Here is a 25,090-nt window from a genome sequence, read left to right on the forward strand (position 1 = left end):
GTTTCTTAAAACTCTGTATATAGCCTATATCCAACCTACAGTTAGCCCCGCCAATTCAAATCAAGTGTATTATGTAAAAAGGTGGAGCCAATTAAATCCGCTCATTAAACATATAAATTTTAAATTTAATACATACAGTTGAGTTACAGCACTGTATGGTAAATATCCTGGCAAAATTTAAACAAAATAGAGCGATTTTATTGGCAGACAAACTTTGGAAAACTGCTCAATTGTTTACAGGTATGTTTGGTGAAGGATAGAGTTACACATGATGTAAGAGATTTACCTCCTAGATATGTAGAAATCGGTGAGTACCATGTTAACATTTCCTGGTCCACATACCTGATATGAATTCCAGTCTCTTAAAAAAATTTTTAATTCAAAGCACGGTGTTATTGGTTAAATAAAATTTCAATGATCACAGTGCTCAAAATTGTCTTGAGCGTTTTAATAGGTAATAAGAATTTTACAAAGCAATTTTGTCTCAGAAAGCTTCATTTTGAACAGGCAAAGCTGCTTTTCAAAAGTTGTAGTCAATTGATTAAAAAATAAATAGCAATATTATTAATTCAAGATGTCAGGATAGTTTTATGATATGATTTTAAAACACAATAACTGATTTTAACTGATTTTTAGCTTGTCATTCAGCACTTCCTTTCTGTCAGACCAGTCTTTGATATAATAGTCATTTTTTCTGAGCTCTTTCTCAAATCTGAGGATCTTCATTGGTCAGTGTACATTGCTAGTTTCTGACCAGTCTATTACCTGAGATCTGAGTTTAGGCTCAGAAAAAAAGTTGTTTAACCTTAGACACAATCTCTATATTGTTGGCTGCTCTTTTTTCATATTGTACATCATAAATATAACAATGGACAGTTCCAAAGTCAAAACAGGTGTCCAATATACAGATGTAAGAGGGAAAGGATTAAGATATAAGGGGTTCTATATTTGATGAGTTGGATGTTTTCTGTACCTTATATAATTATGTTTTATAAGCAGTTAAATTGTACATGTAAGTTGAATTCTTTATCTGCACCAATTTATATCATTACCTCTGAGATACTTCAACACATTTTGGGAGAGAAAGATTTTGGTTGTTGCAGAGAGGTGTTGCTCAACAGAGGTTAAATTTATTGTAGAGTCTTACTTTGGGGAAAAAATGACAGTGTGTTGCAAAAAGTTGCTTGTTGTCCAGAGCGCTTCTCTGCTGTAGTTATATTATACTTCCAACTCATAACGATGATTTCAAAAGAAGAGCTCATAATTTTTAAAGAAATGATCGATCTATGTTTTGTAAAATGTTGCTATGGTGATGTTAAGTTTATGTTACTTGTAAATATTCTACTATTGATTTCCAGTGGCCATGTTTAACACTCGGGATTTTATGATATGTGGAATTGCCTCCCTTGAATATCATGTGGTTCTCCTTACTTATGATAAACCGCCACCAGCACAACAACAGGAGGTTTGTTTGTTTGTTTTCTGACTTTGCACTGATTTTAACTTTTTTTAATACATTGTATCTTGGCAGCCGATCCACCTAACCGGCATTCCTACCAGTAATTGCCAATTTCTCTGCAAATGACCGACTACTAATCCTACATGATTTCTAAAATCAGCAGTGACAAACAAAGGATCATTAGACTCAATGCCTGAGATCAGCTGTCATGCAGATATTACTTTTTACCCAAGGATCAAAACAGCAAACTTAGATTACTGATCCAATGCTCTCCTTATTAAGTTATGCGGGCAAACCACAGCAACAGTTAGTTATATACTTAACACATAAGCAATGTTTCTGGTCTTCTTACATTGATATTGTAATGATGTAGATAGTTCCTAGCTTGTATGATATTTAGCTTTAGTGATAATATATATTCAGCCCATTTAGAGGTTAGTTTTCAAATATGCATCAAGGCAAAATATGAAAACAGATGATTAAGGTGAAAACTGATTTTTATGATAATAGGGAAACAAGAGTCTGTCAAATCGTCCAAATCTACGGATAGTGGATGCTTTTATGGAATACTTTGAAGAGGTGTCAAATGATGCCCTGTCAATCAGAGGTTATCAACATTACAGGTGTAACGATTATCATCTAGGTAAATATATTTTATATTTTTTTATTTGGAATGCAAATGAATATTGAAATGAAAATAAAATTTCAAATTCTTGCATACATTTAGTGATACCCTTAAAATGGAAATAGTCTGCAAATTAATATACTCTGTCAAAATTAAATTGAAATCATTTTTTTTTTTTGCACGATTTTTTGCCTGATTTTGAGTATCTTTATAAAATGAAAATGATAACTCTGGGAAAGTGAGGGAATGATTTGAAATTTTGCATTCAAGTTATTAGTCCAGACCTACACGAAATGGTACACCTGTCTCCAAAAAATATTTCCATATAAACAAAACAACATTTTTACTTAAAGGACAGCTCCTCCTAAATCCCTACACCAATAGTGAGGAAACTATACAGAAAATTTAATGATCCTTTGAAAAACAAAACATTGCTCAAATGGTTCTGACCTGTTGAACAAGATGACAGGAAAAAATAGGGGAAACAAATTTAAAGACATCTTGTCCTTAACCGCCCGTTAAATTTTACTGAAACTTTACAGAAATGATCATTGGGCCGCAGTCCTTTACTTAAATTGCTTAATAATAATTGCTTAACTTTTTCCGGTCTGCTGAACAAGGTGGCTGCCAAAGCTGAAAAGAAAAAGCTTTAAACCACATCTCCTTAACTATCAGATAGATTTTGATGAAACTATATTACAGGAATGATTCTTTGCCGAAATGGTTCCAGTTTGCTGAACAAAATGGCTGCCAGTGCTAAAATTATATAAAAAAAACAAAACATCTTAACTTTTGGGTCAATTATAATTAAAAAAAAAAGTTTTAAAAATTGTAGTCACCATTTAAAAGGTGTGTTAAGTTTGAATATACTTTGTGTAGAGTCCATGATGTAATAATATGAAAGGTATCACATCAATAAGCACATTTTTGTAAATTACAATAAGCCCTTTTGTAAATGTATGTCTGGACCAATAACTTTTGTGCAGAATTTCAGATCATTCACTCAATCTGTTTTTCTAGAATAGTTATTTTATTTTCAATTGTGCAAAATGACCCAAAAATGAAAACCATTCAAGAGGTTTTGACTCAGATCTAGCTAAGAATCGCCAAAATATTGATTTCAATGAAATTCAGATATTATTTTTTATTTTGTTTTTCATATTTTTCTGTTTTAAGTGCCCAAGAATTGAAATCAATTTTGTATTTGTCAGGATTTCGTGTTTTGCTTGAAAGTTGTAAAAGAAAACAAATTTTGTTAAACAATTACAATTCCACTTTATATCATATATCATGTGGATGTTAAGTAAACAGATGTGGGTCATTGTCTCTTAAGTTTATATGAAGTTGAATTTTTAATGCTCATATCTTTGAAATGTTCTGACTGGTAGGTAATTGTGTAATTGTAAAGTGTCAAGTTTATTTTGACTGCAGGAAATATGTGTATGAATGGTAGTGTATTATTTCTTATTTACCATCAACACTATCACACAGCTTCATTTATCTTGGAGAATCATTTGACCCTAAATATTCAATCATGTGTCTCCCTTTTAGTCAATTATTTATTTGACTGCCCTAAATAATTATACATGTTACCCTAAATATTTTATCATGTGTCCCTAAATATTCATTCCTGCGATTCTGTTATAGTCAATTATGTGACCACCCTAAATAAATAATCATGTGATGTGAACATTTTTTTTTTCAATCTTGCAAGCTTCTAGAATAAAATCATGTTACGCACTTATAGTTAATCATAAGACAGCCCTAAATGATCAATCATGTGACCCAAAAAAGTTTACCATGCGGCCCAAAAAAGTTTACCATGCGGCCCAAAAGAGTTTACCATGCAACCCAAAATAGTTTACCATGCAACCCAAAATAGTTTACTGAATAAAATTTACTAAATCTGGATAGGGTATTTAACAGCAAACGAGCTTCACGATCCCCATCAATCTGCCTATAGAAAATTCCATTCAACTGAAACAGCACTAATAAAAGTTCAAAATGATATATTGATTTCACTAGACAACAACGATGTTACCATGTTAGTTATGCTGGACTTATCAGCTGCATTCGATACAATCGACCACATTACACTTCTACAGCGCCTTAACACCAACTTTGGCATTTCTGGAAAACCGTTAGAATGGATACGTTCATATCTAAGTGATCGACACCAGACTGTCACAATAAATGGTGAACTGTCAAACCCTGTCAAATTGAGCTACAGTGTGCCTCAAGGATCCGTTCTGGGACCAAAATTCTTTACTATGTACACTAAACCTGTTGGTGCAATATGTAAGAAACATGGATTGGAATACCATTATTATGCAGACGATGGACAACTGTACCTCTCCTTTAAACCAACATGTCCAGTCTCTAAGAATGACTCTTTAGATCGAGTTCAAAGCTGTCTTGCGGAAATAGTAACATGGATGAACAATAATATGTTAAAAATCAATGCTGACAAGACAGAAGTAATTATATTTACATCTCAGAGAAACCAACAGCATGTTGAGACCATAACTGTGACTATCGGAGATGAAAACATAAAACCATCAAGTAGTGTAAGAAATCTTGGTGCTGTATTGGACAACAACATGACCCTGGAAAAGCACATTAACTCAGTTTGTAGATCTTGTTATGGACAACTACGCCAGATTGGTCATATAAGGAAATACCTAAATACTGATGCAACAAAATCTTTAGTGAATTCTTTAGTCACCTCACGCATGGATTATTGTAATGCACTTTTATATGGTGTACCTAAAACGACATTGAATAAACTACAACATCTTCAAAACACTGCTGCCCGCATCATCACAGGAACATCCAGATTTGAACATATCACTCCAGTATTGAAGAAACTACACTGGATTCCTGTAGTTCATCGAGTAGATTTTAAAATCCTTATGCAAACTTATAAAGCCCTACATGACCAGTCACCAATTTACCTTAAACATTTACTGGCGCTATATCAACCAACAAGAAACTTAAGATCAAAGAACTCTTCAAAGCAACTTGTTGTTGCCAAAAGTAGGACTGTAAGATATGGTGAACGCAGTTTCTCTTCGGTGGCACCTAAACTGTGGAATGCTCTCCCAGACAGTATCAGAGACTCAAAAACAGTAGATGTTTTTAAGAAATCTTTAAAAAAACACATTTTTTCCAGAAAATTTATAGTAACTAACTGTGCTGTATTTGTCATCACTATGAATTGGCGTGCTGTCTTTTGTTATGAGATATCTGGGTACACATTTGAAATATAATAGTCTATTTTTGAATCACATTTCCATTACTAATTACTGTTTTCATCAAATTGGATTTAGATTTCAGTTGTCTTATCTTGATTTGTGTTTTTTTTTTATTAATTTTAATAGTTTTAACGTTTCTCTTTATTTTATTTTCAAGTCTTAGATTATTCTTCATATACATTTTTTTATTTGATCGACTGAGTTTTTAGAGTTTTAGATTAATCATGGTATATTTTATACTTTTTAAATGTATACATAAATGTGTGTTATTATTTTTATTACTTTTTTTTTTTGTTTATAAAGTCATTGTAAATGTATATAATTCCATTGTAAAGCGCCTTTGAACATTTTATTTTTTGAGAAGGGCGCTATAGAAATGTGGTAATTATTATTTATTTATAAAAATGTTTCCAAAAAGATCGTAAAAATCATTATTTGTACACTGAATGCTGTCATTAAATAGTGCTACATTGGATAAATTGAAAATGTTCAAGGCTTAAAATACATTTAGTTTCTGTTTTCTATAAAATGAAGGTCTTCAGCAGTCATTTTGTAATAAAAAGATCATGTGATTCTCCATATGATTAAATCATTAGCTATAAAAGACTTTTGACAACTTATATAACCTGCTATGATAATGCAAATGAATTCCTCCAATTCTGATTGGCTTAAACATTATGTATACTATGACCGCATATACAGTGAAGAAACAAAGCACACACAAATAATAATGCATTTCTACATCATAGATGGTTAACTACCTGTTAATTTGTTTTGTTTCTTGGCATATTTCTTAATTCAAATACCATATTTACGTGTGCCTTTTTCCCTTGCTTCTTTGAGCGCAGACGGCAGAATATAGCCTTGCTGATATTATTATAACCATTGGCTATAGCCTTGAGACATATTTATCTCATTCAGGCTATATTTTCTCATATATCCTGTCAGCAACATGTATAACTAATGATATAACATTTGTATGCAAATATAACTGCAGTGCCTTAGCAAATAACTGCTCATAGCAATCAGAGCTTTTTTCTCTACATTTTGGGAGTGCGAACCTGTTGGAATTGGGAAAAAATAAATGTTTTTAACAATCAAAATTGGGAATTTTAGAGTTACTACATTACTATTAAATATATAGCTTTAAGTTGTGGCATATTTTATTCAATTTTGTTTTTTATTAATACAGACTTATGAGTGTGAATTAAATGCATCTTAATTGGTAAAAAACATGTTTTGGCACTGTTTTGATTGTAAGTAACTATAAAGAGAATATAAAAGCACAGCCATATAAGACGTTAAAAAAATATTTATGACGGACTAGTAATACTGCTAGATGACTTTTTATGACTAAGATAAAAAATCAGTTCATGAATTTGCAACATCAAAATTATCTTGCAAAAATCACTACTACAAAAGTGCAGCCTTACAAAGATAATTTAACATATACTACACTATATTAAACATGTATAAAGAAACTCCACCCTGCTTTGAAACTTGTCTATTGTTTATGTATGGGACTTTAAATCAAAATGCTTAAGTAATAGTAGTAAAGATGCACCAAGGCACTTATTATGGGTTCTCCACTAGTTGAAAATCCTCTTTTGATATACATCCATAATATAACTTGTTTATTTATTATACCCCCAAAATGAAGTTTGCGGGGGTATATAGGGGTCACCCAATGGTCGGTCAGTCTGTTGGTCGGTCAGACAATCTAGCAGTCTGTTGCATTTTCCTTGTCCAGAGCAAAACTTGAAAACTAATAGTTGGAATTCAATACAACTTCATACAATAATCAAGCACATTGAGAGGAAGTGCAGTGCACAGGAACCATAACTCTATCTTGACTATTTACAGAATTATTGCCCTTTGTTACTTTTCCTTGTCCGAGGCATAATATGAAAACTACCGGTTGGAATTCAAAACAACTTCAGACAATGGTCAAGCACAATTAGAGGAAGTGCAGTGTACAAGAACCATAACTCTATCTTAAGTAATTACAGAGTTATTGCCCTTTGTTTGTCCATAGTTTTTTCTTGTCCAGAGCATAACTTGAAGACTAATGGTTTAAATGCAATACAACTTCATACAATGGTCAAGCACATTGAGAGGAAGTGAAGTGGAAAAGAACCATAACTCCATTTTGACTATTTACAGAGTAATTGCCCTTTGATACTTTTCTTTGTCTGGAGCATAACTTGAAAAATACTGGTTGGAATTTAAAACAACTTCATACAATGGTCAAGCACAATAAGAGGAAGTGCAGTGCACAAGAACCATAACTATCCCGAGTGATTATAGACTTATTGCCCTTTGTTACTTTTCCATTGCTTTTTACTTGTCGAGAGCAATACTTGAAAACGGCTTGTTGGAATTCAAAACAACATCATACAATGGCAAAGCACATTTAGAGCTAGTGCAGTGCACAAGAACCATAACTCCATATTGACTAATTACAGTGTTATTGCCCTTTGATACTTTTCCTTGTCCGGAGCATAGTTTGAAAAGTACTGGTTGGAATTCAAAACAGCTTCATACCATAGAACCATAACATAATTATAGAGATTACCCTTTGTTACTTTTTCTTGTCACAGAGCATGAAATCTACTGGTTGGAATTCAATACAAGTTCATACAATGGTCAAGTATATTAAGAGGAAGCGAAGTGCACAGGAACCATAACTCTTTACTCAATTTAGATTTATTGCCCTTTGTTACTTTTTATTGCCCAGTGCATAACTTTATTAATGGTTGGGATTCAGTGCAACTTCATACAATGGTCAAGCACAGTGAAATAAAGTGCAGTGCTTAAGAACCATAACTCTATTTGGACTAATTACATAGTTATTGCCATTCGTTACTTTTTTTGTCCATTGCATTACTTGAAAACTAATTGTTGCAATTCAGTGAAACTTCATACAATGGTCAAGCGCAGTGAGATGATGTGCAATGCACAAAAACGATTACTCTATTTGGACTAATTACATAGATATTGCCCTTTGTTACCTTTTCTTGTCAAGTGCATAACTTGAAAATTAGTAGTTGGAATTCAATACAACTTCATACAATGGTCAAGCACAGCGAGAGGAAGTTCAGTATACAATAACCATAACTCCATCTTCAGTATTTGTCAGAGTTATTGTCCTTTGTTCCCTTTCGTTGTCCGGTGGATAACTTAAAAACTAATGTTTAGAATTCAATACAACTTCATAGAATGGTCAAGTGCAATGAGAGGAAGTGTAGTGCTCAAGTACTGTAACTCTATCTGGACTTTTGCAGAGTTATTCAATAAAAGTTCATCAATGGTAAATCACAGAGGAAGGAAATGCAAGGTACAAGGACCACAACTATCTTTAATTGCCCACAACCGTAACTCTACTTCAATTCTTCTAAAAGGTTTTCTGTTACTAGTAAATGTCCGAAGCAGTCTTGCGGGGGGTATTAATCACATTTAGTGATAGTTCTAGTTTTTTTTGTTACCTGTGTAAATGCATACAACCTGTATATAACTTGTTTACATTATATCCCTATCAACCAGTATTAAATATGAATCAAGTTATACAACCATGATATAACTAGTTTACATTATTTCCCTTGTTACCAGTATTAAATATACAACCATAATATAACCAATTTCCCTATCAACCAGTATTACATGTATCAAGTTATACAACCCTTATATAATGTGTTTACATTATTTCCCTATCAATTAGTTATTCAAATCATTGATTTAATAAGTGTCAAATGCATAAACTTGTACAACCTTTGAGTATATTTATAACTTATTTACACTGTTTTCATATTAACCAGAATTAACTGTATCAAGCTATACCTTCTCTCAACAACTTCTGATATATGTGTATTAATTTTGTTATAATAACATTTGAGCCCTGTCATGACAAGACCAACATAGTGCGTTTGCGACCAGCATGGATCAAGACCAGCCTGCACATCCGCGCAGTCTGATCAGGATCCATGCTGTTCGCTTAAATACCCTATTACAAGTAGAGAAACTGATAGCGAACAGCGTGGATCCTGATCAGACTGCGCGGATGCGCAGGCTGGTCTGGATCCATGCTGGTCGCAAACCCACTATGTTGGTTTTGTCATGACACGGCTCATTTATTTTTTGAAATAATGTTGAAGGCACATTATGCCTCAAAAATCCATTTTTTTAGAAATGTCAGTGGGTTTAATAACGTTTCAATACTGAATTTAGAGCATGTTGCATGTTTAAATACTTAGAAAGTAGCGCTGAAATTTCAGTAATTTGACATAAAGGTAGCAAAATGTAAACAAAGTAGTATTTTTACTTCCATACAAATTACTTATTTACTATAATTTACCAATTGCCAACAGATTTAAAGATACAATAGATAGTTAATGTATATAGCAAATTAATGAGTATGTTAAAGATTCCAAAAATAAACATTTTTTTGAGAAATAACAATGATAGCATTTCTGAGTCATAATGGGCCTTTAGATAAATTAAATGCCAGTTAACCCTTTCGCTGCCAGAGGTTTATTGTTTTATTGTTCACCTATTTGCCAGAAGATTTTCTTAGAAATTACTATATTATTAATTAATATAATTATTATTATTTGTTATTAGTATTAAAATAATTACATATGTTTCCAAATCTGTTAGTATAATAATAATTATTGTCAATGGTATAATTTTCTTTATATCTATTATTATTTTTATTATTATTATTATATATTTATTATTATTACTATTATTATTATATGGACGGCTAAAGCCGTCCATATGGCAAATACGCCGAAAATAACAGGGACGGCTTAAGCCGTCCCTATGGCAGTGAGAGGGTTAATGTAATCCATATTGATTTACATTAATGGAGGATATTAATATTAAACCTTAACCTGCTGAATTTGTGCAAGGGATTTGTTCTGCTTTAAATTTAATTTTAAGAACAGTTCATTTGATGTTTTAGGGATTACATTATCAAAGAACAAAAATTAGGCTACCAGCAGTATAGAGCCTGGTCAGACTGCATGAAGGTACATGCTGGCCTTGTTACATAATAATATATGTTGGCAGCAAAGTTTTTACATTCAAGTTCTAGCAGATTAAGGGTTAATATTGATGATAATAAAAATGGTGATGAAGATAAAGGATATTCATGATGAAATTTCAAATAACTGGTCACTACAACTTGTTAATTTTTTACGTGTACGCTAGTTTTCTAACTTACGCTAGTTTTCTAACTTTTTCTATAGAGTTCTAGTAGTTATGACTACATGTAGTTTTCTCCAAGTATTTTGTGGGTTTTTTTCGAGAAGAACCATACTATTGTTTGTTTATATTGCAGAGAATGTAAAGGAGGACAATTTATTCTATATTATAAGTCCGAAGGATGTTGTTGTTGCTAGACCTAGAGATATGGACGATCATATCACATGGCTCATTAGACATGAAGATTTTGAGGTATATTTTTATTTTCTTCTTTTCTTTTGTAACATTTTGATATTCCATACATTATAATTGAGAATGACATCGGTGGAAAATTATCTTCAGAGCACTCATTCTGCTTGACAAGTAACTGCTTAATTTTATCTGCAGGCTACTTTTTTAAATTGACATATGGAGTATGAAGTATGGACAGCTGTCTTTCTGCTTTGTTTGTGTCTAGCTTTCTTGTTCAACTGTTTATGCAGTAAAGCTATTTTTTTGCTTTAATTTCTTTATTTCTTTAGGGATTTATTTCAAGTTTCTTGGATTATTTTTATAAACTGTTTATGCAGTAATATACTTTTTACTATAACTTCTTTATTTCTTAAAGGATTTATTCCAAGTATCCTGGCTTTTTGTTACTCTAACTTCTTCCTTTTTTGAGATATATACTTCTAAAGCATTAGTTTGTTACCATTACTAACATCATATAGATACAGAAATATGTTTATCATAGTTTTGTCTTTCTGTACCGTACTGCATTCAGTATGTAATAAGTGGAGCATGCTGTCCCCCTGAAAACTCTTGTTAAATTGGCCCTGTGCAAATTCTGCTATTAAATAAGAGTGGATGAGAGGAATTCTTTATCCCTGTTGATGTCAGTTTTCATTGGATCTATGGTCTATAACTGCATTATATTTGTGATTTGGATGCCTGGGCTTAGTTTCATAGAAAGTCCTAAGGTCATTCTTAAGACCAAAACTGAGACAATTTTGGGTTCCAAAGAAAATGTCCTAACTTATGACTTTTATTTCTAGGACTCTTTTTATTTTTGAATAGCAACACAGATGAGCAATAACTCATTGGGAATAAAAGGGTTTGTCATTGTATTTCTTTACTTTTCTCAGGATAGTCTACAGTCTTTGATTGAAATGGTCTTAAATTAGTCCTAATATTGGTTTATGTCCTAGGACTTAGGATACACTTAAGATTATTTATGAACTGCAGTCCTGCTTATTTTCTGCAAAATTATGCAAGACAAAAACAGATAAATAATGTTTAAGATAATGGTCTGTAATATTATCATTTTAGGAAGCTATGAATGCTGCAACTTTAAATAGTAAAGAATTAAAGAGACATACATTCCAGGTAAGAGTTATACATTTATTCATTTATAGTAGTCCTGTCATAAATTAAACAGAGCAAATCTAACAGAACTTGGCCATTTTTAATGACAGGGCAGTCACTCACAAGTTATTTCAAGTATCAGTTTAACCTTACAGTTATTCTTCTCGAATACTTCACCATTCACCTCCTGAATTCCTTAATGGATTTTTCAACTTTGAATTTTGAACAGATTACTTAAAGTTAAATTGATTTTTATATCAAAATGGAAAAAATAAACTATATAAGTCAAAACAGTATGTTTTGGCGCTTCATGCTTGTTTAGGAATGTTACCATTTTGGGCCCAATTATAGAACAAGTAAACAAGCTGAAGAAATTTTGATTTGTGTTGTATTCAGAAGCAGATTTTATAACCCATATAAAAGCTATTTATTAATAGTATAATAAAACAGATATGGACTTTCAATAGCAGATAAATATGATGTGATAGGTAGTGAAAAATTTATATTGAACTCGGCTATAGTCTTGTTCAAGGTTAATTTTTATCAGTGCATATCACATCATTATCAGCAGCTAAAAAGTGCATATCTGCTTAATATTCCTTGACATTGTTGATATTATGTATTCTATTGCTGTTTTAGGACATAGGGAGACAGTTCTTGAATTACCTTATAGAACAGAATAGGTTTGAAGATGCTGCCAAACTTTGTGTGAAGATATTTGGTAGGAACAAAGAACTGTGGGAAGCAGAGGCATACAAGTTTGCTAAAATGGGCCAGCTTAAGGTATGAATATATCAGGTTGTATAACCAGTGAGATACTGTTAATTCTTGTATCAGTGAGATATGGATTTTATCACCCACTGTACATCTATTATTGTTACTTAATATGAAAAGGAAAATGAATTATCAATTGAACTAAGTTAAGTTATAAATGTATCATTTTTTACAAAACATTAGAATAGGTAGTGGTGGTTGGTAGTTTTCACTCCAGACAGGACAGTAAGCCACATTGAATTTACCAGAGCACAGTTCAACCTCTGTTTTATTGCAGGGCAGGCTGTCAAGTAGTGTACCAGTACTAGTTGCCTTCACTTTCACAAGGAACTGATTACTTCTGTACATGCCAGAGCAATGGTACAATGCACATGACCGTATAAAGGATTTCATAATCAATCAAAATGAAAGTGATCTGCACCGTCCAGGAATCAAACTTGAGTCACCTGATTCACTGTCCGACCTATTGAGCTAACTGGACAGCAATATTTTTTTCTAATCAGTTAAATATAACTTATATCACACACTGTTTATCTTTTATTTTTCATTCATCAGATTAACAGAGATTAGATTAGTTTAAATTTGAATCATTATGAATACAAATGTATGTCTTATTTGTTCAATAATCAATATTTTCATTAGATTTTATTCATAAATGAATATCATTATTCTCTTGGAGATGAGGGGGTTCTAGGGTATTTTCATATTTGCCTTGTATATTTGCATTTGGCATGTTTAAAGATATGTTATGCTCAAATTTGATATTTGAAAAGTCTGATAATTGCTATTCAGTCTAACAAACATCTTTTGAGTACACACAGAGATGATATGTAGTGTTTTAACTCTACACACTACAGGTAATCACAGGATGATTATACAGTGTCATTTAAAAACTGGCAGTTTTTATAAGATTGTTACAAATCAATTTGACAAGAAATAGGGAATGCAACTTCCCAAACATAGTTTATACATTCATTTATATATAACTTCAATAAATTTCTGCAGTAAAAGTATTTTACCCAAAGATGAGCATAGTATATCATTAACCTGATATCAGGTACTGTCAGATTGAATGCCATACTAATAATTATAAATCTATTACGAACATGTTTTTTTTCTCTGATAAATTGTAGTGTTTAGCCCCATTCTTACCTCAAGAAGATCCGATGCTGAGTCCTGCAATATATGAGATGGTTCTGAATGATTTTCTACAAACTAACTGTAAGGTAATTGATCAGTTCTTTTCTTCAAATGATTGAAAAATACTGTATAAATTTCTGCTATCAATGAACAAAATTAATGAGCTAAAGCTTAAGTCATATTGTTGCTGTTGCTGTCAATGCTGTTGCTATTAAAAAAATAATGTTGGTCATAATTTTTTCCCCAATGGATTGCCTTCATACTCGGACACAGCAACTCTTTGGACAAGACCTTCAAATTGACAAGAACTAAACTTCACCTTCATTTATTAATGACTTTGACATTCCAGGTCATTTTTTTCTCATTTTTGGTACCATTGGCTATAACTTTGATGTTACTTTGTTATAATGGAAGACCTTCAAGATGAAGCATAATTTTCATGTTTATTGTACCTTTACATTAAGATTATATTATTCAGTTTTGCTAAAATTGATTGTAACTTTGTTGTAATTTTGTTATTAAGTATTTTATTTGAACTTGGGCTAAACAACACTTGTGAGTAAGCTAACATAATGAAAATTAACTTAAATATGACCTTTAAATGACCTTGACTTTTAAGGTTAAGTTATTGAAAGTTGCTAAAATTGGCCGTTAACTGTGTTATTTATTTACAGATCAATGTCAAATTATCAAAATAAACCAAACACATCAATTGTGAAGCAAATTCTTGCCACTTATTTTATCATATTTTAGTTCACTACCTGTAACAAACTACATTTAGTACTATCATCATATGAAGAAACATAGCTGTAACCTTGACAATAACTTAAACTCAGTATTAAAAATTTCCAAATTTAATGCATGCATAAGAGTTTTTAAATGCATGAAAAATGTAATGCATGCATATGACTTTTTAAAAGAAGTGAAAAAACAACATCAAATTTTACATATATTTCAGGTGTTTCTGCAGTTGGTAAAAGAGTGGCCGCATACACTGTACAACATCCAGGCTGTTATCAAAGTGGTGATAGATAAATTAGATAGGGATAGAAACAACAGAGATCTCTTACACGCTCTAGCTGAATTGTAATATACAGTGCTCTCTCATTCTTCCCATTGTGGTTGTAATGCCTTGGTGTTTAAATCTGTTCTCCCTCAAATTTTCATTTGATCTTTTCTGGAGAAGGAAATGTCACAAAATTAAAATTACGTCACACATTTATACAATGAAACTAGATGATTTTATTTGTACATCCCTCCTAGAAATACAAGCTTGTAAAAAATTAACAGTAATATTTCACATCAATTTTAATATGTTGCAATGAAATATTAACTTAACCAAAAATATGTTGCAATGAAATATTAACTTAACCAGAAATATGTTGCAATGAAATATTAACTTAACCTGAATTAAGGAAAGAACAACACATCATCATAGATTTGTTTTCGGAAAACCTTTTATTAAAACCAGTTTTGCTACTACAATGAATGTTCTTCAGGATAAATATGTAAATAAAGTCTCACAATAAGATGTACAAAAAGTGGATATTCTTAAAATAGACATTTTTAGTGATGTGCCAGAAAGTATAAAGAATATTAAAGAGATTAAAATCTTTATTTTGAACTGATTAATGATTAATATTTAGTCACAGAATCATATATTTCTTGTTTTTCCATTTCATTTTAATGAGACAACACAGCTTTCTTTAAAGTGCTCTTAAAATACATTTCAAAATGATACAATTATCATGTCAACTTTGCTTCTTATGCCAGTATATAAATGCATTGTTTCATGAATATCTCGACTGTTGAGAGAAAAGATTTTATATGTCAGAGGTTACAAATAAAATCACTGGTTTAACTAAATCTAAGTGATGTAACCTATTGAATTTGTGTAATGGACTTTTCCTGCTTTGAATATGGAACAGTCCATTGTCAATCTGAGGTTATTTGATATCAAAATGCTAAGATTAAATCAGCAACATAGAATATCACATGAGCTGTCTTATAAAGTTTAATTCTACTGAACAAATTCAAAGAACTGCTACATGTATAAATAAGAACCTCTGGCGGCAGGCCTTATAACATTTTCTAGGATGAGTTTATGACAGTTTTTAGCTCACCTGTCACAAAGTGACAGGGTGAGCTTTTGTGATCGCTTTTCGTCCGGCGTCCGTCCGTCCATCGTCCGTCCGTCGTCCGTCCGTCGTCCGTCCGTCCGTCCGTCCGTAAACTTTTACTTTAAATGACATCTCCTCATAAACCACTGAGCCAATTTCATCCAAACTTCACAGGAATGTTCCTTTGGTGGTCACCTTTAAAAATTGTTCAAAAAATTTAATTCCATGCAAAACTCTGGTTGCCATGGCAACCGAAAGAAAAAACTTTAAATATCTTCTTTTAAAAAACCATAAGAGCTAGAGCTTAGATATTTGGCATGAAACATCTTCTAGTGAGTGTCTACCAAGTTTGTTCAAATAAAAGCCCTGGGGTCAAAATTGGCCCCGCCCCGGGGGGTCATTGATTTTCCCTATATGCATATAGTAAAAACTTAAAAAATCTTCTTTTAAAGAACCCAAAGAGCTAGAGCTAAGATATTTAGCATGAAACATGTTCTAATGGGTGTCTACCAAGTTTGTTCAAATAAAAGGCCTGGGGTGAAAATTGGCCCCGCCCCGGGGGTCATTGATTTTCCCTATATGCATATAGTAAAAACTTAAAAAATCTTCTTTAAAGAACCCAAAGAGCTAGAGCTTAGATATTTGGCATGAAACATCTTCTAGTGAGTGTCTACCAAGTTTGTTCAAATAAAAGCCCTGGGGTCAAAATTGGCCCCGCCCCGGGGGGTCATTGATTTTCCCTATATGCATATAGTAAAAACTTAAAAAATCTTCTTTTAAAGAACCCAAAGAGCTAGAGCTAAGATATTTAGCATGAAACATGTTCTAATGGGTGTCTACCAAGTTTGTTCAAATAAAAGCCCTAGGGTGAAAATTGGCCCCGCCCCGGGGTCATTGATTTTCCCTATATGCATATAGTAAAAACTTAAAAAATCTTCTTTTAAAGAACTCAAAGAGCTAGAGCTTAGATATTTGGCATGAAACATCTTCTAGTGTGTGTCTACCAAGTTTGTTCAAATAAAAGCCCTGGGGTCAAAATTGGCCCGCCCCTGGGGGTCATTGATTTTCCCTATATGCATATAGTAAAAACTTAAAAATCTTCTTTTAAAGAAACCCAAAGAGCTAGAGCTAAGATATTTAGCATGAAACATGTTCTAATGGGTGTCTACCAAGTTTGTTCAAATAAAGCCTGGGATGAAAATTGGCCCCGCCCGGGGGGTCATTGATTTTCCCTATATGCATATAGTAAAACTTAAAAAATCTTCTTTTAAAAAACTCAAAGAGCTATGGCCAAGATATTGAGCATCAAACATGTTCTAATAGGTGTCTACCAAGTTTGTTCAAATACAAGCCCAGGGGTCAAAATTGGCCCCGCCCGGGTCATTGATTTTCTTTATATGTGTTTAGCAAAAACTTTAAATCTTCTTTGAAAAAACCCAAATAGCTAGAGTTGAAATAAAATAAAAGCCCTGGGGTCAAAACTTGCCCGGCCCCAGGGGTGTCATTGTTTTTAACTATATGTGTATAGTAAAAACTTTAAAAAAATCTTCTTTTAAAAAGCCCAATGAGCTAGAGCTTAAATGTTTAGCATGAAACATCTTCTTATGGGTGTCTACCAAGTTTGTGCAAATAAAAGCCCTTGGGTTAAATTGGCTCTGCAACGTGGGGGGGGGGGGGGGTTGGGGGGCCTATATACAGGTGAGCGACCTCAGGGCCATCATGGCCCTCTTGTTATATTATAAGAACAGATGTAAGGTATAGGTAAACACACAAAAATTAATTAAAATGAACTTGTTGGACGTTTTAAGGTGCAATTTTGTATGCTTCATGCCATTTTTCATATGAAATGTATGTGTGAAACGGAAAATGTGTACAAGTTATGGATTTGCTCAGCTTTGAAAGCTATTAACTTTTAATATCATATAAAAATAAAGTGTAGAATAAAAATATAGTGTAGAACCTTGTCTGGCTGAACAGATGTTCAGGCTGGCCTGGTTGTACTTTAATGGCATAGGCAGATCACATTTGAAAGGGTAAAAATAGAAAAGTCTTATTATTAACAGTGAGAAAGGGTAAAATACCCATAATATACATGTATATTAATATTTTTCAGGCATGGATATGAGAGAGCATTTGATAAAGCATTGGCCATATATTTGAAGTAAGATGACTACTTTTGATTATCATTTGAGCCGTGTCATGACAAAACCAACATATTTGGTTTGCGACCAGCATGGATCCAGACCATCCTGCGTATCTGCACAGTCTGATCAGGATCCATGCTGTTCCCTTACCAACCATATTACAAGTAGAGAAACTAATAGCCAATAGTATGGATCCCGATCAGACTGTGCGGATGTGCAGGCAGGTCTGGATCCATGCTGGTCGCAAATGCACTATGTTGGTTTTGTCGTGACGCGGCTCATTTTCATTTACTAATTTTCTAATTATACAAGTTTGCATGTATAATATTGTAATCCCGATGACAACATGCATATAGATTGAGGGTATTGGGTATTCACCAAAATATTTGTTTGATTGAAGGCAGTCATTAAAATATGTAAAGAACAATCGCCAAAATACCAATTAAGTGCAGTTACCTTTCAATATATATTTTACTTATTGAGGGCATTCAGAAAGATACTCCTTAATTTTAAGAACTTCCCAAATTTCTATCCTGATGAAAGTTAGGATAAATTTACTCTTGAAATTTAGGCTGATTGAGGGCAATCACCAAAACATTCCATAGATTAAAGGGACTCTACTGAGGTTTTTTGACACAGCAGAAATGAAAATAATATTTTAGGTGGTTGACTTCAAATCACTTGCCTTTCACTGCTGTTGGTTTCTTGGATTCTTTCATGTGGGAAAACTATCCAGCTAACATACAGAACCTCAGTGTTTCTTCTCAGGTGCGTGCCTGAAATAAGGCACTGAAAGGCACCCGAGGTCTTCTTCAACCAGTTAAGCTGGAAAGGTCCCATAATACAAAAATTATTTTTTTACATATCTTTCTGTTTTAAAAGGTGACCCAGCTGATCTTTGCTAGAAATTAAAATTTTATGTTTTAGGCTTTTTTACCTCAGTGGAGTTTCTTTAAGGTCCTTCACAAACAATATTGCACTGATTGAGGTAATTCATCAAAATACAATATTAATAATGTACATTCACCAAAATATTCCACTGATTGAAGGCATCACCGAAATATTTCACTAATTAAGGGCAGTCACCAAAATACTTCAATAATTTAGGGCAGTCACCAAAATACAATATTTTTTAAAGATCATTCACCAAAACACTTCACTACTTAAGGGCAGTCCCCAAAATACTTACTTATATAGGGCAGATACTAAAATGCTATACTTTTTTTGTTTTTTGATCATTCACCAAAATACTCCACCAGTTTAGTTTACTGTCCAAAGTACCCCACTGATTTAGGGCATTTTATATGTATTTAAATACTAGGTTAGCTTTTCTTAAAGATTGGACACTGAAATTTAACATTCTCTCTGAAAGTCATTCTTATGGGCAATGAAAAATGTTAACTGAAAAGTGGGAATTCAACACTAAAAAAAGTCATTTTAGTTAATAAACATATTTGTTACTTTGAACCAAGAATCTGAAAGGTATCAGGTACCAGTTTTAGCTGTGATCTGAGTAGGTTATGAGCCCACAATCCTTGGGTTGAAAGGCAATAAATTTAACAAGTATATAATACTGTTTAGTGTAACATAAAGCAAAAACTAAATAATCTTTTCTTGTTTTTATTTTTTCAGATTGAAAGACAGGGATGTTTTTGTGTTGATTCATAAACATAACTTGTTTGAGTCTGTCAGTGATAAAATTGTCCAGTTGATGGAATTTGACCAGGAAGCTGCTGTTACTATGCTCTTAAACAACTTAGATAAAATACCTGTAAGTTGAACTAACCTATTTGATTGATGAAAATTAGTAAAAAGTAATATATGAACAGTATATACTCGTTCTTAGAAATTTGTTAGGATGTGTTAAAATTTACTGACTTGAGTTATTTTTTTTTGCCATTGTGTATTTGAATCCTGTCAGGAGCTTTTGGATGGAAGCAATCAAGCTAGCCGTAGGATGGGCACAGGTTCTACTTGGTTGCCCCAACATGCCTAAATGTAATGTTGGAAGGGGCTCTATGGTCTTCCTCCACAAGGAAAGGTAGAGAGTCACTTTATGACTATAAACAAAATTGTTGTGACTTAAAAAAGAAACAAATTCATTTGCACATTTAATGTATTTTCAATCAGAGCCGTAAGCATGCATTATTATTTTGATTCAAAGCACTTCTGCTATGTTAGATATATCAACTGATAATTAGATAGTGTTATTAGTCATATAAATTGAAAAGGTATAAAGTTTTGTCTTACACAATATTTTAATGAAAAATAATCATGGAAAAAAAATATGTTGTTAATATAATGTTATGGTTGATTACCGAAGAATACTAACATAATATTTAACATCCGTGACTATTGTATATATTAAAAAAATATAAAATGTTCTGGAATGAAACATTATGCTCCTACTTTGAAACAGAAATATATCAAAGTAAGTAAATAAATTGGAAATTCAAGTTTTTTTGTGTTTCTTAAGCCCGATTTGAGAGATTTTGTCAAATTTTCACTTTTGGAAAAATATTAAGGAAAAAACAGAGTAAGTGGATAATCTGAAATGACACAAGTTATTGGTCTAGACTGAAATCAAATGTAACATTAACCTCAAAAAATTATTTATAATCTGGTCATGTCAAAATACCTCAGTGCAGTCCCATTAAATTTAATTAATTTAAAGGTAAAATACAAACATTTTTTTTTTTTCATACACATAGTTTGAAATTTTTTTTTTTTTTACAAAAATTTTAGAAAAGTGCATGCAGCAGACGTATAGCTTTATACACTACAATAAGTATTTGATCATTCTAATATATGATATTTAGAATATATCAAGTAAACACTTAAAAAGCATAAAGGTGATCCTTTATCTTGATAAGCTTTTACCCTTGTGCATGCTGGGAAAGATGTCATCTGTCTTCTGCTTTTCTTAACCTCAAAGATAAGAAGGAAGACTATCAGTCTGTTGGTACCTGATATAACACTGAGATTCGTGGCAATTGGTACGGTACCAAGTTGTTTGCAATGGCTACTGTGATTGCTCTCAGTAGGCAAAGTGTTAACCGATTTATTTTTCTTTTATATGTGGACTTTGTTTGCTTTATGTTTTTATTCACAGGTTGAGAAAGTCGTACCACAGCTAGAGAAGAAACCAAAATATTTGTATATAGTAAGTATATAACCCTCTGTTTCTTTTTTTCATATTTTTTTTTTCAAACAATTGTTTGATATAAGAAACCTGTTTTAAATCTCATTTAAGACATCATGGCTAAGGTTCTCTATTAATTTTAATTATTGCAAATATTAAAAGATATACTATGCTCATCTTTTAGTAAAATAGTTTAATCAAAGAAATTAATTACAATCTACGTAATTCTTACCGAATATGTCTTGTTTGAATATGAAATGAATAAACTATGCATTTGAAGTCACATTCTTTATTATAGGACAGGTAAAGTTGTTTTTTCCTTAAAAAACTGCCAGTTTTTTTTAAAGACACTATATATTCATACTGTGATGACCTGTAGTGTGTAGAGTTTTAAACATGACATATCAACTTTGTGTAAAGTCAAAACATGTTTATTTTATTTTTACAAAGAAACTGTGTAGCAATTATCAATATTGTCTGAAATCAAATTTGAGCATAGTTTATCTTTAAGATTGTGTGTTTGGTTTGAATACAGAGGCTATACATTAATTTTCAGTACCTTGACAAGCTAGCGATGAAAGACCAGCAGTTGATTAAGTCATACGCTACACAGATGGTAAAGTTATATGCAGAATTTGATCGTCCAAAACTTCTCCCTTTCCTGCGTGGCAGTGTGCAATATAACCTAGATTCTGCCTTGAAGGAAGTTAAAGTGCGAGAATTTAAACCTGAGCTTGTTTTCTTGTTAGGTAAGGAAATGTCTATGTGTGTTTACTAAAAATACATTTTTGATATTGTGGAAGAATGAAGAAGAAAATAAAATTATGCTATTTAGAGATAAATGTATTTCAAATTGAAAAAAACAACAGTTATTTTATTCTCCCATCTTATTGATAAAAGGTTTCTATTTTTGGCTTGACTACTAGGTGAACAATGAGTCTCAGTTTTTAATTCTGATTTTGTATTAAAAAATTGTGTAAGTTCTTGGTTTATGTTAATGTTATATGAGTGCAAGTATTATCTTTAAAACCATAAAAGGTTATCAAAGGCTATCATTTTCTTTAATTGTTATAGGGTCTGTAAGCGAACAGCATGGATCCTGATCAGACTGCGCGGATGCCCAAGCTGGTCTGGATCCATGCTGGTCGCAAACCCATTATGTTGGTTTTGTCATGTTACGGCTCAAAAATTATGTTCTTTAAAGTTTATTTGTTGTTGTTGTTGCAGCTTTAGAGCTCAACCAAAAGTGCAGTGTTTCTTTCTTTTCTTAACTAGGTCGTACAGGAGACATGAAAACAGCATTAAAGATTATTGTGGATGAACTTCATGATGTGGATCAGGCAATAGAGTTTTGTAAGGAGCATAACGACACAGAATTATGGGAGGATCTGATACAATATTCATTGGACAAACCAAGTATGTAGTACTGACTTTCTGTTTTTACAGATTTCCTAGATTGCCCCTAAATTTGAGTATGTCTTTGTTCTTTCTAGGTCCCCCTCCTTGGAATTGCAAAATGTATTGCAGTCTTTGCAATTCCTTGGTCCCCTCCCCCATTTCTTAGATTTGCAGTATGTATTACACTACAACCTTTGTATTTTTAGTCACTTTTTAAGTATTATGATGTGTTTTTACTTTCTAGGCCCCTCACCAGATTTGCAATAATTACTGCAGAAATTATGTCGAGAGGTAGCTCAAAAAGAGTATCCCACCATTCTACATTAATGATAAATAGTTCATTCATTAATAGAAACTTTAAAAATTTTGTTAAAAAAATAAGTGCTCTGGATAATGTTAAGGACTACATCTTGCATTCAATATGGTCATAGTTATGAAGGTAAATATTTTGTCAACAATATTTTATAAGATAAATATGCAGCTTTGTAATAGTAAATTATTAGAAAGATCCCATTAAAAATAAAGAGTTACTACCATATTCTAAAAACTTATCATACGGTATACAGACTTTGTATAATATAGCCGCTCCCCTCCCTCACCCCACACTTCCAATCTGATTTGTAGTATAAGACCCATCTCTGTATTTTCTAATTTATAAAGGCAAGTAATCCATACAATTTTAGAATCCTTTCATGCTTGTTTTCTTTTTTACCATATTTCTAATATTGATAACTCTGTTTTCTCACAGATTTTATCACCGGTTTGTTGAACAATATTGGGACCCATGTTGACCCAATTATTCTTATACGAAGAATACAGACTGGAATGGAGATCCCAGAACTTAGAGATTCCCTTGTGAAGATTTTACAAGATTATAATCTTCAGGTACTACTTCTTATATTAATATTATGACAGTCTGTAATTTACTGGTTTATTGGCATCACTAACTATATTTGTATTTTAAATCAAAGTTCATTATAACATTTATATTTTTGTTTCAATTTTTATAGATAGATTTGCAAACCCTTACATATGAAGTTAATGCAATAGAAAAAATCTGTTTTCAATACAAAGAATGTTAATGTATTATTCATATTAATATATTTTTATGCACCAGAAAACTAATCTAATTGTATATCAGTTAAACTGATTGTATCACTTATGAAATTTATGTATCTGAATAGATTTATTTTGTAACCAGGCAAATCAACTTAATGTATATTGATTGATTTAAATACCTCCACAAATGAAGTGAGTATTTATTACCTTCAAAGTGAATGTATATTGATAATTTGATAGACTTTTTATGAACACAAGGTTAATGTACAATAATATTGATAGGATTTTTATACCCAACAAATAAGTTAATGTTTATTAATTTCATTATTTTGTTTCCAGTGATTTCAGTATTTTGAAGGCTTGTTGTACTGATTTCAGATTTCTCTTAGAGAGGGGTGTAAGAAAATACTGGTCGCTGATAGCTTTGGTTTGATGAATAGACTGGTTAAAACACAAAAGAAAGCAATATCTGTAGACAGTTAGTATTATTCTATAAATAGAATATTAAATTTAGATGATATCATTATTGAATTAATTTTGTAATTTTTGACAATATACCCATAGGAAATATTTCTGTCAATTTTATTAAAGAATGGGTTTTCCATTTGCATCATTATGATGAGAGCTAGAAATTTATTTAAGTTGCCTTGATCTAACCAGAACTGTTGTTATTTGAGGAAACATAGTTGTGGCTCAACATGTCCTATATTGGGGCTTAAAAGAATGGTTTTCTTAGTGTCCTGGGTTAGAATCCCTGTCACATTTTTCCTCCCCCTATGACACACTTTAACCACCAAGCCATCTTCTAGGTTTGCCATTATATAAGACATTTGAGCCATGTCATGACAAAATCAACAGCGTTTGCAACCAGCGTGCATCCACGCAGTCTGATCAGGATCCATGCTGTTCGCTATCAGTTTCTCTACTTGTTATAGGGTTGGTAAGGGAACAGCATGGATCTTGATCAGACTGCGCAGATACCCAGGCTGGTCTGGATCCATGCTGGCGCAAACCCACTATGTTTGGTTTTGTCGTGAGGCGGCTCATTTGTTAAGACATTTCTGTTTTTGATTACAGCTAGCCATGTCTGTACAGTTTGTCATGAAAAGATTCTAGTCACAGGTTAGTACATGTTATTTAGTATCACATAACCCATGTCACCTGCTGTTATTTCAATTAATTTTGACCCTGCTTTAATATTGGAACAGTTCAATTGGAAATTGCGGGATTACAACATTATATACATAACTTGAGCAACCACTGGTATAGAGCCAGGTCAAATTGCAAGGATGTCCAGGCTGGTGTGGCTTGTAACAGATGGCAAATGCTAATCTCTCCAGCAGGTTCATGTTATTGTTGCAAGTAATCTTGCCATAAAAATGTAATAAATTTAGCAGTCAACAGTAATGAGTCTGATCAAAACTTGCAG

General features: G+C 32.3%; 1 protein-coding gene across 2 annotated transcripts in view; it reads left to right on the forward strand.

Annotated features, from left to right (window-relative positions):
* Positions 1–25,090, forward strand: part of LOC132715829 (vacuolar protein sorting-associated protein 41 homolog) — a 33,121-nt gene that overhangs the window by 4,495 nt on the left and 3,536 nt on the right. Inside the window, exons 9-25 of one of the 2 annotated variants that reach the window (XM_060698909.1) lie at positions 241–307; positions 1,359–1,465; positions 1,970–2,102; positions 3,516–3,533; positions 10,677–10,792; positions 11,849–11,905; positions 12,524–12,667; positions 13,792–13,884; positions 14,757–14,884; positions 18,032–18,079; positions 19,695–19,833; positions 21,175–21,225; positions 21,761–21,953; positions 22,480–22,620; positions 23,351–23,487; positions 24,040–24,139; positions 24,739–24,783. In XM_060698909.1, coding sequence (XP_060554892.1) covers positions 241–307; positions 1,359–1,465; positions 1,970–2,102; positions 3,516–3,533; positions 10,677–10,792; positions 11,849–11,905; positions 12,524–12,667; positions 13,792–13,884; positions 14,757–14,884; positions 18,032–18,079; positions 19,695–19,833; positions 21,175–21,225; positions 21,761–21,953; positions 22,480–22,620; positions 23,351–23,487; positions 24,040–24,139; positions 24,739–24,783 — 1,717 coding nt within the window. The remainder of the gene's footprint in view (positions 1–240; positions 308–1,358; positions 1,466–1,969; positions 2,103–3,515; positions 3,534–10,676; positions 10,793–11,848; positions 11,906–12,523; positions 12,668–13,791; positions 13,885–14,756; positions 14,885–18,031; positions 18,080–19,694; positions 19,834–21,174; positions 21,226–21,760; positions 21,954–22,479; positions 22,621–23,350; positions 23,488–24,039; positions 24,140–24,738; positions 24,784–25,090) is intronic. The other variant, XM_060698910.1, reaches the window with a different exon arrangement.

The sequence above is a fragment of the Ruditapes philippinarum genome, unplaced genomic scaffold, assembly GCF_026571515.1.
Source record: "Ruditapes philippinarum isolate M1 unplaced genomic scaffold, ASM2657151v2 ctg661_1_1_1_1, whole genome shotgun sequence".
In the NCBI taxonomy this organism is placed as follows: domain Eukaryota; kingdom Metazoa; phylum Mollusca; class Bivalvia; order Venerida; family Veneridae; genus Ruditapes; species Ruditapes philippinarum.